General features: G+C 39.0%; 1 protein-coding gene across 1 annotated transcript; it reads left to right on the top strand.

Annotated features, from left to right (window-relative positions):
- The first annotated feature begins 313 nt into the window (after positions 1-313).
- Positions 314-1,864, top strand: LOC129457372 (zinc-binding protein A33-like). Its single transcript, XM_055231536.1, has 2 exons — positions 314-435; positions 902-1,864. The coding sequence occupies exons 1-2, from the start codon at positions 331-333 to the stop codon at positions 1,862-1,864; spliced, it is 1,068 nt and encodes a 355-aa protein (XP_055087511.1). The 5' UTR covers positions 314-330.
- The last annotated feature ends 12,663 nt before the right edge of the window (positions 1,865-14,527 follow it).

Genomic DNA, 14,527 nt, shown 5'->3' on the forward strand with positions numbered 1-14,527 from the left:
ACGCAGAAACTGAAAGCATTTTTAGACAAGACGATGGCTTCTGGCTCAGACCTTTTCTTCTGTTCTATCTGCCTGAAAAAGTCTAAAAGTCTAAGGATCCTCTCCTGTAAGCACAGCAGCTGTAGAAACTGTCTGAAGACATTGCAGGGGAAGAAACAGTGTCCGCCTTGCCTGAAGAAGTCCTCCTCAAATGACCCACTACTGAGCCAGGAAGACGTACAAAGCAACACTTTAGACGACAGCGCTGTTCGTTTATGTGCACTGCACCTGCAGAAACTACTTTTTTTTTGCGAGGATCATGAGCAACCTGCGTGTCAAGTCTGCAAAAACATGCGAGCACACAAGAACCACAGATTCACTTCAATGCACATAGCACTGCCAAACATGAGGGGTAAGATGCAGAGGGCTCTGGACATCCTGAGGGGCAGACTCACGGTACGTTCAACATTCATTTTATATAGACTGTAATTTCATAGCAATTAAAAGTAACTGTGTGAGGAGAGTCAGGCAGTATGCACTTCATGTACAATGTATGTATTCAATGTTTAAAGTTGTATTCAAAGTTTAAGTTTTGGCTATACGAATGTAGATGTTCATGACTTCTAAAATAAATTACAAAAAGTTAAATCTAAATTAACATTGAATTATGTCGCAAAGTTTATATAGGAAAAAATCTAATCAAATACATTTTAACTTCTCTCAAAATATCGTCTTTACTTTTTGAGCTCTGGTCAAAGTCTGTTTGATGATTTTATTGTCAAGTCGCTACACAAGTCAATGAAACTATATTTATTTGCAATGTAATAATATAAAAATGTAAATAAATCTAATAGTGATAACTGTGATTTATGAAACCACATCTATCATTCAATAAAAATGCATATATTTTCTTTCCCATCAGGGTTTGAACAAAAGCAAAGATCAGTTCACCACAGCAGCGGCTCATGTCAGAGCACAGGCCCAGCACACAGAGATGCAGATTCAGGCTCAGTTCAGGAGACTCCATCAGTTTTTACAAGATGAAGAAGCAGCCCGACTCCAGGCTGTAAGGGAAGAAGAGTCGAAGAAAACTCAAAACATTGCAGACAAGATAGCCGCCATAACGGATAACATCACAACGCTGACCGACACCATCAGAGCAACAGAGGAGCTACTCAAAGCCAGCGATTCCTTGTTTCCTTTAGAATACAAGGAAACGGTGGACAAAGCTTCTCGCTGTGTCCTGATGAATGTTCCAAATCTGGGAGCTAAAGCATTATTGGACCAGGCCAAACACGTCGGCAATATGGCATTTCACGTCTGGAACAACATGAAAAAAGTCGTCCAGTTTAGTCCTGTAATTCTAGATCCGAACACAGCACACCCTGATCTGATGATGTCCGAAGACCTCTGCAGTGTGGGGCAAACGAGAAAACTTCATCTGCCCCAAAATCCAGAGAGGTTCTTTTATTACACCCGTGTCCAGGGATGGGAGGGGTGGAGCCAGGGGGGCCATAGCTGGATAGTGCAGGTGCCTGATGACTCCTACTGGGTGATAGGGGTGGTCAGGGAATCGGTGCTGGGGAAAGGCCTCATTGTATCTGGGTTCTGGGAAATTGTTGTTATGAATGGCAAGTACAAAGCCTGCGCTGGGTATGGAACCTGCAAGGAACTGAATATTAAGAAGAAAGTGGAGAAAGTAAGAGTCAAGTTGAACTTTGACACGGGGAGACTGTCCTTTTATTATGCAGGTACGAGGAAACTCATACACAGGTTTACATACGCCTTCCAAGAAAAACTGTTCCCATATGTTGAGACTCATAATAATGTCAAACTAAAGATTCTACCGGTACCTAAAATTGATCTTAATATTGAGAAACAATGATTGCGTTATTTGATTGTTTTATCTTTTTTATTGAGTGTAACTGGTCGAATCAGAATATATATAATGTGTGTAAGAACAAATTAAATGTTATGTTAATAAAGTCATTTATAAAGTGACATTTTTCATTTTGTTAAGCTTTAAGCCATGTTACATCCTCAAAAACATACCCAGAGTTGTGTTTTGTTTCATTCACACATGTTTGAGTAACCTTTTATTATCTACAAATCTCAAAACACTCTATTCCACCTTGTGATGTCATGAAGTGGTAGTTTTCAAGTTGACAGCTACCTTTTACTTTTTTATTCCGTAGAGATCGGCAACTTCAGGGCTGAAATTACCCAAATGATTCTAATGAAGATGTATGGAGTTTAAAAACACAGTGGAGCACTTCCTGTATTACCACATGATGACATCACAAGGTGGAACAGAGTGTTTTCTCAGCCTAAATATGCAGGGTTTGTGTGTTAAACATGTGTGAATGAAACAAAACGCAACTCTAGGTATGTTTGTGATGAGAAAACATTATAAGAGTTCATAAAATTGAGTAATATGACCCCTTTAAGATCTAAATATAAAATGGAAGACATTTTAGTGCAGCGAAGAATAACTAAAGCCCTAGACAAAATTATTTTCACTTTTGGAGCCTCCACAACATGACAAATCATCTTTTTTTTTTTTTTTGCACTATAAGTGTGCCGAAGTCTTACCATTACCTGACCATTGAAGAGGTTTATTAGGGTCCACCTTGAGGACTGGGTTGGCCACTGCGTTCAAGGGCACACAATTTGTCCTTATCAGATCACACACAGATTGCTGTAATCTTTTATCCCGACAGACATCATAAATTATAGGTCCTTATTTCCATTAGCTTTGTCTTTAACAGCATTATGGAAGTGTGTTGTCAGCATGTCCGCCGTGTGTGGCTCCGATAATGTGTTTGAGATTTAAAAACATTGGGATTCCCCGTGTCTCCTACGTCCTCCTGGCCCATTAGCTCACAGGAGGACAGAAGACAGGAGCGGTGTGTGTGACAAATGACTGCATCTGATCTCACTGTCAGCCAATCAGGAGAGCCCATCACTTCGAAAGTACTCAGGTAAAAACATTTGTAGTTTAGTTATGAACAAAATGAAGAAATAGACTAATAATTGTTATAAATGACTTAGGTAAATGTGAAAGTAAAGTTTTTTTTCCCACCTTTTTCCATTAAAATATTTTAAGGTAAATTCATGTATTTATTATTATTATTATTATTATTATTATTATTATTATTATTATTATTATTATTATTATTATTATTATCATGCCTATATTTATTTTGAGTAAAAATTTTGTTTTGATCGACCTCAAAGAATTAAAAAAAATAAAAAATAAACTAAAGCAATTATTCTTAGGGTCACGTTGAGGCAAATTAAGTAGTGCAAGTGTTTGGAAACTCATTTGTTATACCTGTCCTCATCACTCATCATAAAGAAATATAAAAACATCATCTGCTCCACACAGACTTTAGCTTTAGGTGCTTTTGCATCTTTACGATGAACCGGGGACTCTCCGCTGCCTCTCTCCCACATCTCAGCTCACACCATTACCAATCTGTATGTGCCAACTTTTAATTATATTTGATGAGCTGCCATAAAAAGTCAATTTCCTCCGTTGTCCGCAGGGTTTTATTAGTGCTTTGCCGGTCCCTGCATTACAGTCAATAGCACAAAGTCCTGGCAGTTGCTGGATTTCTATACAACTGAGAGATAGGGCCAACATAGCACAGCCTCAAGAGGTCAGAGTATATGTTTCTGCTTTCATTTTACTTACTTCATCCTTTCATTCAAATTTGACAGCTGAGGAATACAAGGCCCAATCCAGATGGTGGTGCAGTTCTACATCTCATCTCATAGACTTCAGCTTCTGCTTTGACACCAGTGGATCCACTCTTTCACTCTGCCCTTCGTTTTATTACAGGTGATGGATTTGAAACTCATCGCTGTATTCTCTGTGAAAAAGTAGGTTGGCCATTGCTGTCTGTTAGAAGAGAACAGCACCGTATGAAGTTTATCTATAAGGGATTACTTCAAAAACTGCCAGAATACCTCACCGGTTTGTTAATCATTGATCCCGGAACATTTAATACCAGATCATATGACTGTATAAGACAGAACTGAGACGGGAAAGAGGGTTTTTAGCTGTTTTGCTTCAGAAAAATGGAATACACTCCAAGGAAAAGCAAAATTGGATATGTTGGTGACACATTTGCAATTTAATAATCTGATAACAAACTTTTATACACATACCTGCACTTGATTTTGATGTTTTATATGGACTTTTGATTGTTTTTTTTGAGTTTGTATTGTATTTTAAACAGGGTGCCCATGAAAAAGACAGCCCAAGAGCTCTCACTGTATAAATAAAGATAAATAAAATAAATAAATCTCCTCCATCACAGTGTGGGACACCAGGGCCAGTGTCAGGGACAGGCACGCTCTGCTGAGAAGGTGATTGGCTGCAATCTCCCGTCTCTCTAGGACCTGTACGTCTCCGGGACTCGGGTTTCGGCAGGTCGGATCGCAGCTGACCCTTCCCTGGACACACTATTTTAGCCACTCCCCTCGACCTCTCATTTGTAATTACCTAATCTAATCTTTTTACTATGCCTCCCTATTGATCCTATTGATATTAAACACATATAGGAGAAAAGCAGAACATGCCACCAGGTCAAATGAGTGGAGAGGTAATTCATCTCATATTAAGAAATTCAACGCATATGGATAAATTAATGCCGTATTAAGAAACATTCCATTCCACATAAAACAAAAACATCAATTGTTGTTCTCTGGCAATGCTAGTAAAGCTTGTTTCTATTCATTTTTGCCTGTACTTTTCCTTTGTGGTACGCATCTCTTAATGAAGTCCTCTTATCACCACGGTGAATCTATCCCAAATAGACCAGGCCCTTCGGCTCACGAGCAAATATGGCTCATTACATTTTTCATGTTGTTTGTAATTGCTTGGCGCTCTCAACACGTCAAGAGCAAACCATTTTCCAGAGCCTCGTCTTGTGTTTGCTGCGGTGGGATCTGACTGAGTGCCGAATCAAACATGCTTTTATTTTCACTGACTGTGTGCGTCTGGTATGACACGGGCCCAAGAGGGAGATGTAACACATAGGGATGGCTCCGGAGGATGTTGTAATCAGAATACATTGGATTATGCAACGTGTTATCTTATGTAATATGATCCACAACTGCAGCAGTCATATTCTTATATTCAATTCCTATTTAAAGCATCCTGTATGTGTTTACTAGTATGTGGCTCTTTGAAACCAAGGCAAAAGTGTACTTGAAGAGAATATTATCAAAAAGTGATTAGACCGGACCTCCCGAGTGAGTTAAATACAATCTCTGTGATGCTTTGGGATGTGTATAAGAACAAGAGTGCAAAAATTATATCTAAATGGTATGAAGGTTTAGGATTCAACAGGAAAAATACATCGTTGCACATTAGGGATAAATGGGCGAAAGAAATTAAAGAAGAAATAAGTGAGTCTAACAAATTGGAGAAACTTTTCCTGGAAGAACATAAACAGATTTTTCATCACACCAGTGCAAGAAAGTGTCACAAATTTGGGATACTCTGGGCAAAGAAATGGGGAAAATATTTGGGTACACACTACCAAGAACATGCGTAATGGGTTTAAGGGGTATTTATTATTTATGGGTTTGCAATTTATGGGATGCTCCAAATGCAATTTAGTTGTTCTTCTGTGAGAATGACTACAAATAAATTGAATTGAATTGAATGATGTATTTTGGGCAAACCATTGACGCACACATCCCAAAAAAGGACTATTATTTAATCAAGATGTCAAAAATAAACATCAAAAAAGCCATTACACACAAAAAGCATAAGGAAAACCCCTGTATGCTTGTCAACTTGAAGGATATTGTGGAAGAGATTTGTGTTATGGAGAGACTTACACATATTCTAGGGTTAAAAAAAAAAGAAAATATGAAGAACACTGGGGGGGAAAAAAACGGAAATTGTATTTAAATGACAGCTGACCGATTGTTCATTGTTCTATTGTAATGTTTTGGGGTTTTTTAAACAATAAAATATAAGTTATAAAAAATAAATAAATAAATAAATAAATAACTTGTAAAATGATTCAAGCAGCAGACGTTCAAAAACTAGTGATACAAAAAATAATAATAATGGCATTAATAATGTTCAAATATTCAGGTTTCTCCCTACAACTCAGGATTTTCTAAAATAACAAAAAAAAATCACTCCATCTCGATTTCTGTCAAACTTCATTTAAAAAAAAACAAAATGAAAGAGCATGTTCTTTTGTTGTACACAGTCAATGTTCAGCTGACTCTCCAACAGCGATATTAATACACTTTGATTGGATGTGTAAAAATGTCTACCGCCATGAGAGTTGGAGAGAGAATACTCAAAATGTAATCCATAAATCAGCACACAGAGTTGGTTTAAATATTGAGTGAGTTTCTGGCAGGCCTCATCGACTCACTGACAACACAACATCAGAGAAACGCTCCGATCTGGCACTCGCTGCAGTCCAGGCTGTGGTTTTAACAGTCTACATGCTGGGAGTGTATTTACAAGGCATTTACTCTCAGAGGGGGGGCTGGCACTGGTCTGTGGACACCATGGTGAGTTATAGTATCACTGTTTTTTTATTGATTGATATTTTCGCATTGCATCGATCAGGGGTTCTTAAATTGTGGAACGGCAATCATTAGTTCTGCACGGACATCTTCTGCTTAAGCCCGGTGTCCACTGTATTTCTTTTTATCTCATAAGGATTTAAATCATAAGACAGCACTGCTTTTCTGCCCATATTCTGACGGAGCGCTTGTGTTTGCTGTCGATCACATGTTTGACAGAGAGTGATTAGAGATGCAGTGAGAGGAGGGCTCACTCTGCCACCGAGATTTCAAAATATCGGACACAGCGAGATACTGCAGCTCGTCTTGGTCATACAGCAGTTCATCTTTGGTCCTGCCTCACTGTGAGATCTACAACCCACAATCAGAAATCGTTCATCGCAGACGCTCAAAATGGTGCCTTGGACGTCCGGATTTAAAGGAACAACAAAAAGAGTGGACACAACCAAGAATATTTAGCTATCGTGTCCTGTAATGGTATCCCCCCGTTGACACCAGCAGTTTAGTTTAGACCACACGTGTCAAACTCAAGGCCCGTGGGCTAAATGTGGCTCTCCACATCATTTTATGTGGCCCTCGACAGGGTAAATTAAAAGGTATGATGGTCTAAAAATACCATTTTATCAGGAGACACGCAGTTACACAGCCATTTTTTTTTTACATCTTCACAAATCATGTTTAATATTTGTAACTTGAATAAGTAATGAATACAGAAACAATTAATAAACAATTTTAAAAGTAATTACATTAAATTTTACATCTGGCCCTTTGACGGCAGCCATTTTACTGATGTGGCCCTCGGTGAAAATGTGACTGACATCCCTGGTTTAGACCAAGCATACCCAAAGTCCGGCCCGGGGGTCATTTGCAGCCTGTGTACAAATATCCACCGGCCCGTAGCCTCTGGAATAAAAATGTTTATGCGTGGCCCGTCAGCACCATTGGTCCGAGCCGTACTCCGAGGCCGCGCTCTCGCTGACTTTTATTGCCAACTGGATAAAGACAGGTTTAAAGAAATTTGAACGTTTGCTAAGAAAATGCTGAGTTTGTTTGGTTCGACATATTTGTGTGAGAAGACATTCTTGGTTATGAACTTTAACAAGAGCCATGCAAGGACAAGACTGACTTGACTGATTTGTTTTGCGCATCAAAACCACTGTCTTTGAGCCAGACCTGGCCAATTTACTATAGCCCAGATCTCATCATTAGTGTGGGAAAGTTATTTGTTGCCTTCTGAGGTGAATAAATTCTAACATCTCAGCAAATTTATTTTATTGAGATCACAATAAACCAGTTTAAATGTTCACTTTTTCATATTTATAATCTGTGTATCATTCATTTTGTTTTTGAAAGGTGAAAGCCATTTGCAATAAAAAGTTAGTATTAATGGTTTAAAGAATGATCAGACCGAATTGCCGGCCCCACACATTTTCATCTCCCCAAATCTGTCCCTCTTTGCAAAAAAGTTTGGACACCCCTGGTTTAGACTGATGTATGAACGGAAGATTGACAGTGGAAAGTGCCTGAGTCCCATTAAAGTCTCATTACCTCATGACCATGATTTGTCTGAAAAAGCTTGTGAGTTTTTACTTTGGTTGCATAAAATAAATTAGTAATAAATTACAACAACGGCACAACTTGTCTAACTTTGCTGACACGCTCGCACGCACAGAACAGCCACAAACGTCTCGTCTCACGGCGAAGGGTGCAGTCCACACCTCGTTTTCCTCTAAATGATTTATCTGCTGTGATTTGGGAGAAATGATTGTGTGTAATGAAAAAGACAGAAGATGATCTTTTTATTCACGGAGGGGACAAAGCGGGCCATGGCCTGTTCTTGGCGGGAGACAGCTCATATAAACACCGTGGATGAGTTTGGAGTTTTCCCATTAGCCCTTTGCACCCTTTCATCATCTCCACTCTGCACCGGGCACGCTCAGACAGACTGTCCATCTAATAACAGCCTTCGAATTCTCCGCACATCGCCACGGAGACCATCACACCAAATATTTCTGTCGCCGCTGCTCCTTAATCAATTTACAGGTCATGAGCTTCAGTTTAGCTCTGTGATTATTGTTAAGGGAGGCGGGGGGGGAGGGTGACGAGCCCCCCCACACCCCCACGCACCCACACCTCCGGAGCGCCACGACAGATTGAGCGATAAAGTCGTCCCAGCTAGCGAAGCCATCCTGATTTAGCGCCTCTCGTAAAATTGCTACTTATTTTTCTTTTCGCGCTGCTCACTCAAGTGCAATGTCATAAACTTCTTCTCAAGTGTTTTTTCTTTTTTCTGAAAGATTTAAGGGCGCAGGGTCAAAAGGGTCAACGCGCCGGGCTGTGTGAAAGTCAGCGATCATCAACTGCCTGTCTCTCAAGTTAGGATTTCGATTTGAACGCCAATGAAATGACTGCTCTACCAGAACTGACTCACTCCGGTAGAACTTACAAGGATTTCATTTTCATAGGACTTAAGTGGATATTCAGTGCCTCCTGCCCTCTCCATCTCCCCGTATTGTGTGTAAGTCTCTGTAACACTCAGGAGATTGCCTTCATGTTATTATTTTAATGTTAGCGAGCCAGTTATTCGAGGTGCGACGCTGGAGAGGGCCACACGAGGTCAGAGCTCTCGATGGCATGACTGACGGGAAGAAATATGAAAAGCCATTATGTGCTGAAAGTGTTGCATATTTTTTATTCATCCAGCCCGCTAGAGGGCGCTAGGCACAAGGGTGGTATTAGAATTTTACCATGCAAAATTCATGATGTGTTTTGCTGTTCAATCTGAAGCCATCCGCTCTTTTACAGCCCTTTGAGGAGCAATATGAGTAAGTTTTTATGTTTAATATGAATTTTGGCAACTATATTTGTAACAATTTATGCAAGCGTGTAACATTTTATAGATGCTAATTTGAGATGTTCCAGAAGTGATAGCAGAGCTAATTTGAGTTCTTGTTATTACTCACCTAGCATTATCCCTTTGTCTATATTGTGTAACTTTATTTTACTGCTTATTTCTTTGTATTTTGTGAGTTTGAGTATTTATTTAGTCAGAAATCAAATAAATACAGCTAATTACAATGTTTCAATATTAGAACTATCTATAGTAACAGTCCAGTGAGGTTCATTTGGTCACGTGATGTTGCTGTGATGCGTCTGGTCAGTTGATTTAAACACGTTTTGGCGATGTCTTTCTACCACTGGAGGCAGGACGACAGCAGCATCCCAGGACATCATCCCAGTTGCCTCCTTAATCCAGTGCTGGTGTTTGTTTGTCTTCTGTACTAGTAATGTTTGCTCTATCTCAGTTCATAATGTCTTTTCCAATGATCAGAAATGTCCGCTTCCGTTCTGTGTTCCGCTTTGTGTTTTGTTGTTCGCTGTTTTCTTCTCACATTCTGTCCTATATTCCGTTTCCCGTGTACTTTCCCTCCCTGTTTCCCTGATGTATGTGTTATTGCAAACATGCACTTGTCTGAGCTCTTTGTATGGTTTTACTGGCATGTTTATACTGTGTTTTTTCAGTTGTGTAGCTATAGCTGTAATTGTTCAGGCTGCTCCATAATATTGTATTAAATGGGCCCAGTGTAACTTTTCAGATATGCCACTTTTCTTGACTCCATGGAGACGTTATTGCTTTGGAATGTTCTTGTCTATTTTGCAATCGTTCAGTTGTAGGTGTTTTTGTGGCTCAGAAATACCTGTATTTTTACAACGAGCTGACCACGCCCCAAATCTGGCCTCTGCCACGCCTCCTGCCTTGTCTCTGCGGAGATAGATACATTTAAAGCCAGACTGTGGGACATGTCAGGCAAAGCAATAGCATATACACAGAGACCATCCATCAAAACTTTACATTACATTAGTGCGCCTTTGAATTTTCAGGAGAATAGATTATTATTTTTGATTGATTATGTTTGATAGTAAATGCTCAAATTTGGACATTATCGCATGCTAGTATTTAAACCTTTCTTTGACAACTTTGTACATTCCCGAGTCACAGTTGCATTGCATCTATATCGCTTTTTCAGGATAATGCCAGACTTGCTCTTTTAGCTCATGTTTTAATTGCTTCCCCTTCACTAGGAGAAGTTCAAAGCCATTCTGTGCCCATGACTTTCCCAGAAGCCTTCATGACATTTTTTTAAACTCTCTCCCAGAGCGATGTACCCTCTGGCGCCAGCTAAACACCCTAATTTAATGTGTTGCCAGCCGACATGTTTTCTTTGATTTCCAGTCCTGTCAAAACACCAAAGACACTGTTTTTGAAAAAGACGAAGAAAGAAAGAACAAGCAGGTTTGGGTATTTGAGCTCTCCAAGGATAGTAGAAAAAGACACGCTGTGGATTTTAAACCAGAACAACCAAAGACAGAAAACCTGCCCTCTGCACTTACCCTGATCTTTATAATGATGACATAAGTAGTATAAAGTATGTGTTGTATTTTTTATTTTTTTTATTTTTTAACACCATTTACTATTGAATTATTACAAGCTGGTTATAAAAATTAGCATTTGACATTTTCCTCTGTGAAAACTAGTCCCTGATAGCTTCATTAGTCTGAGACATGGCTGGAGTTTCAACCACAGGGAATACACTGCACTTTATCATTATCAGTTTGGATTTAAAAGAGTTTTTGAAGTCACTCAAGGCCCAGCCACTGCATGTAAACTTATTTAACAACTTCAAGGATGTCAGTGTTTGGTACATAAAAAAAAAAATACTTGGAGTGCTAAAAACTGCAGTGACGATCAAGTTTAGAAGATTTCAACAAAGAAGGTCAATCTTTTGGGCCAAGGAAAAGTACTTCCATTGTCCCTCTTCACCATCTCAGACTTCACATACTGACAGCTGTTTTGTCCAGCAGTTCCGTCAGCTAACTCCGCTATCGTGGGCTGTGTGTTTGATGGGACTAAGGTGGAGCAGTGAGTTGTCATGTGGATTGATGGGATCTATGAAGGACTGAACTTAATTTCTTATCTAATCTCATGAATAAAACATTTTAGTGCTTCTTGACATTTACATAAAAATATAAGCAAAAAAAGCACATCTGTTTCCTCCCCAGTATCTGATTTAAAATTGATATTATTGATAATCTTATTAGAAAACCTCTTCACTCTGTGTCCTTTAAATGAATATTGTATTAGACTAATATTGATTAAAGAGAATCAGAACAGAGGACAAGTCTGGGATCAGAGGTGTGAGTATCTAGCTTCTCTTTGTTAGTGACAGTGAGAGGGACAGCTTGTTTTATATTTTAGTGATAAAGTTAGAGTGACCATACTGAGGTGTATGTTTTGAAGACTAATATAAAAAATATACAACACTGAAATAAGATTTAAAATAGGGTATAAAGATTAGAAATGGCAAATTCTACTGTTACTACAATGATTTTGTTATTCCACCAACGTCGTCAAAGAAAAGTGCAAAACAATACAAAAAACTCTAAGCTCAAAGGACATAATGCAGCTTGATATGAAATCATGAAGGCAGTCAGTATCTGGAAGGGATATAGACCCAGTGGGTAAACATCCTATCTCTGCTAGTGTTTTTCTTTTTTGTTACTTTTTATTTTTTTATTGAAGAGGGAATAGTTTTAGATGAAGTATAGCTGCATAGTTGCACTTTAGCCCACGGTCTAATAAATATGGACTGTCCTGAGCAGCTGGGCCCTCCCTCACTTAAAGGCTGCATTAACCTTTCCACATGTGTCAGGCTATAATAGGTGGCTCTCAGTACCACACAGCACACGGCATTTGTCTGGACGAAGGAGCAGGGTCCAGCTGCTAAATGCCAGCAGTAATGAAGCCGCTCGACTCTAATCTGCTGATAATGTCCCTTTAACACACCTCCATGTACAGTACAGTCTGTATTCCCAATATACCACAGCACTTGTGAGGGAGAGGGCGGGTTACTGATGTCAATTATGTGTGTGTGTGTGTGGGTGTGTGTGTGGGTGTATAAAATATCGTTGTCAATCCAGGCAAAACTTTAAATACTTGAGAAGATAACAGTAATTAAACTATTTCTGTTGTAACAGTCTCATAACAGAATGTAATTTGAAGTGCTACACTAATACAAGAAACCCAAATAGTGTGCAAATAGTGTGTTTCTGAAGAGTTCTAAACTACAAGGCAGGCTGTTGTTCCCCCATAAAAAAGACATAACATTTTGTTGTTTGCAGAGTAAATAATACAGCCATTGCAATTTGACGATTGCAGATTGTGATTTTGAGTTGATTGCACTTTATTGAGCCAGCCTAACAAAAAAACACGTTATAGTTTAAGCACGGGTCGAAATATACTGGGACACGCTGACAAGTGATTTTACCCAGTCAGTGATTTTAACAGTCACTCCTTTTTTAGTTTGTTATATTCATGTAGTAATAGATGTGGGCTAAATATGTTTTCTGAAGGTCTTCTCAGTGTCCTCTGTCTGCCTCTTCCCTTTGTATCTAAGCTTCACCGACTCGCTCTTTCCCAGAAATGCTCAAGAAAAAAAACATTTCTGTTTTTTGAAAATTATACCTTTTAAAATGGCCAGTACGATTATTATAGCTATACAGTTAGTGCTTAGTCAAATCTCTATATCTTCCCTATATCAGAGCTGACTTAGTTTTATAGTGTTACAATAAATATGAATTATTAATTATTATATATTTTACATGGACATGTCATTGAGCTTCTTTGCTACATTTTGAAATCATATAGAAAGTACCAGTGACTATATTGGCACAGATGGATGGTTTTGAGCATTTTTTTATTTAGTTTTTGCCGTTCTCTTGAGGTGCTGACAGTTATGTAAATTCATGTGCCATTATTATGAAGTGTCGTCGAGAATATTACTGCAGAGAAGATGAATACTTATTGCATAATCTAGCCTCTGATTGCATTCAAGGATTAACAGCACTGCAACAAAAGTTTGAAAAATAAAATGGTAAAACATTTATGTTCAGCGAGTTATACATGACATATAACCATTTTCCGAGCAACGACAATTCATGTATAATTTTCGAACATTTACAAGATAGGAAGGGAACAGCACTATGCAATTAGTGTTTGCACCGCCAATGACACTGTGTTTCTGCTGCAATATGAACAAGTGAAGAAAATAGGAGAAATAATGAGACTCTGTGGAGAGAATAGCTTCTGTCGGTAATATACAATTAAAGAGCGTACCGCGACAATACATTACAGTAAGTGCAGACATGTGGCAGAGTTAGGGGTTCACTGGGAGGGCACAGCAAACTGTCAGCCGGCAGCAGAAGCCATGGTGACAGAGCTCCAACCCGGGCGCTTAGATCCAACAGGAGTGGCCTTTTACCTTGTGGCATGACTGAAGTGGAGGTTTCTCAGTACGCTCTTCACTTTTCATACTTGTCCATGCATAATAGAAGCAGATGCCATGACTTCGTGCCAATCTATGTCTAGTCATACAAATTTCAGGCTTAGAGAGGTTTCAAGCTGATGCATAAGATCTCAGTAATGTGAACTTGAACATGAAGTGAGTGTCATTACAACCATTCAGACCAATAGAACATCAAGCACATGAAACAAATTGACAGTGCAATGGAGTATATTGGCCGGCATGTGAAGAATAAATGAACACTTGACATTGAAAGTCTATTGAAATTAAACTATTTGGGAGAAACGTGGGGTGCATTCACATTTGCACAAACCACCACATTAAAATTGGGATAAAAACCAAGTCTTAGAATTAAACTGGGCTCAAACCAGGGCCGAACAAGTGTAAGTGTGAGGTGGCTGGTGGTTTCACTGCTGTGGTGGAAAGGGAAAGGGAGGTATAGAAAAACATGGATCGACCCTTGAATGGTATGCAAAATTAAAGTGGTTAAGATTGAGTGGCCGTTAGAGACAGAATACATTTACGAGGCAATTCTGTGTTGTCAAAGCGAGTCTAAGTGAGTTCATTTTAAAACTGTTAATACGATGCTGTGTATGCAAGTTTTTGAGCGTGAAATCCAG

Source organism: Periophthalmus magnuspinnatus, chromosome 23 (assembly GCF_009829125.3).
Source record: "Periophthalmus magnuspinnatus isolate fPerMag1 chromosome 23, fPerMag1.2.pri, whole genome shotgun sequence".
NCBI lineage: Eukaryota > Metazoa > Chordata > Actinopteri > Gobiiformes > Gobiidae > Periophthalmus > Periophthalmus magnuspinnatus.

Coding starts and splice junctions, on each gene's coding strand:
- LOC129457372 (XM_055231536.1), top strand. CDS start 331: ATGCGAGCACACAAGAACCACAGATTCACTTCAATGCACATAGCACTG. Junction 436..901: donor TCCTGAGGGGCAGACTCACG/GTACGTTCAACA, acceptor CTTTCCCATCAG/GGTTTGAACAAAAGCAAAGA.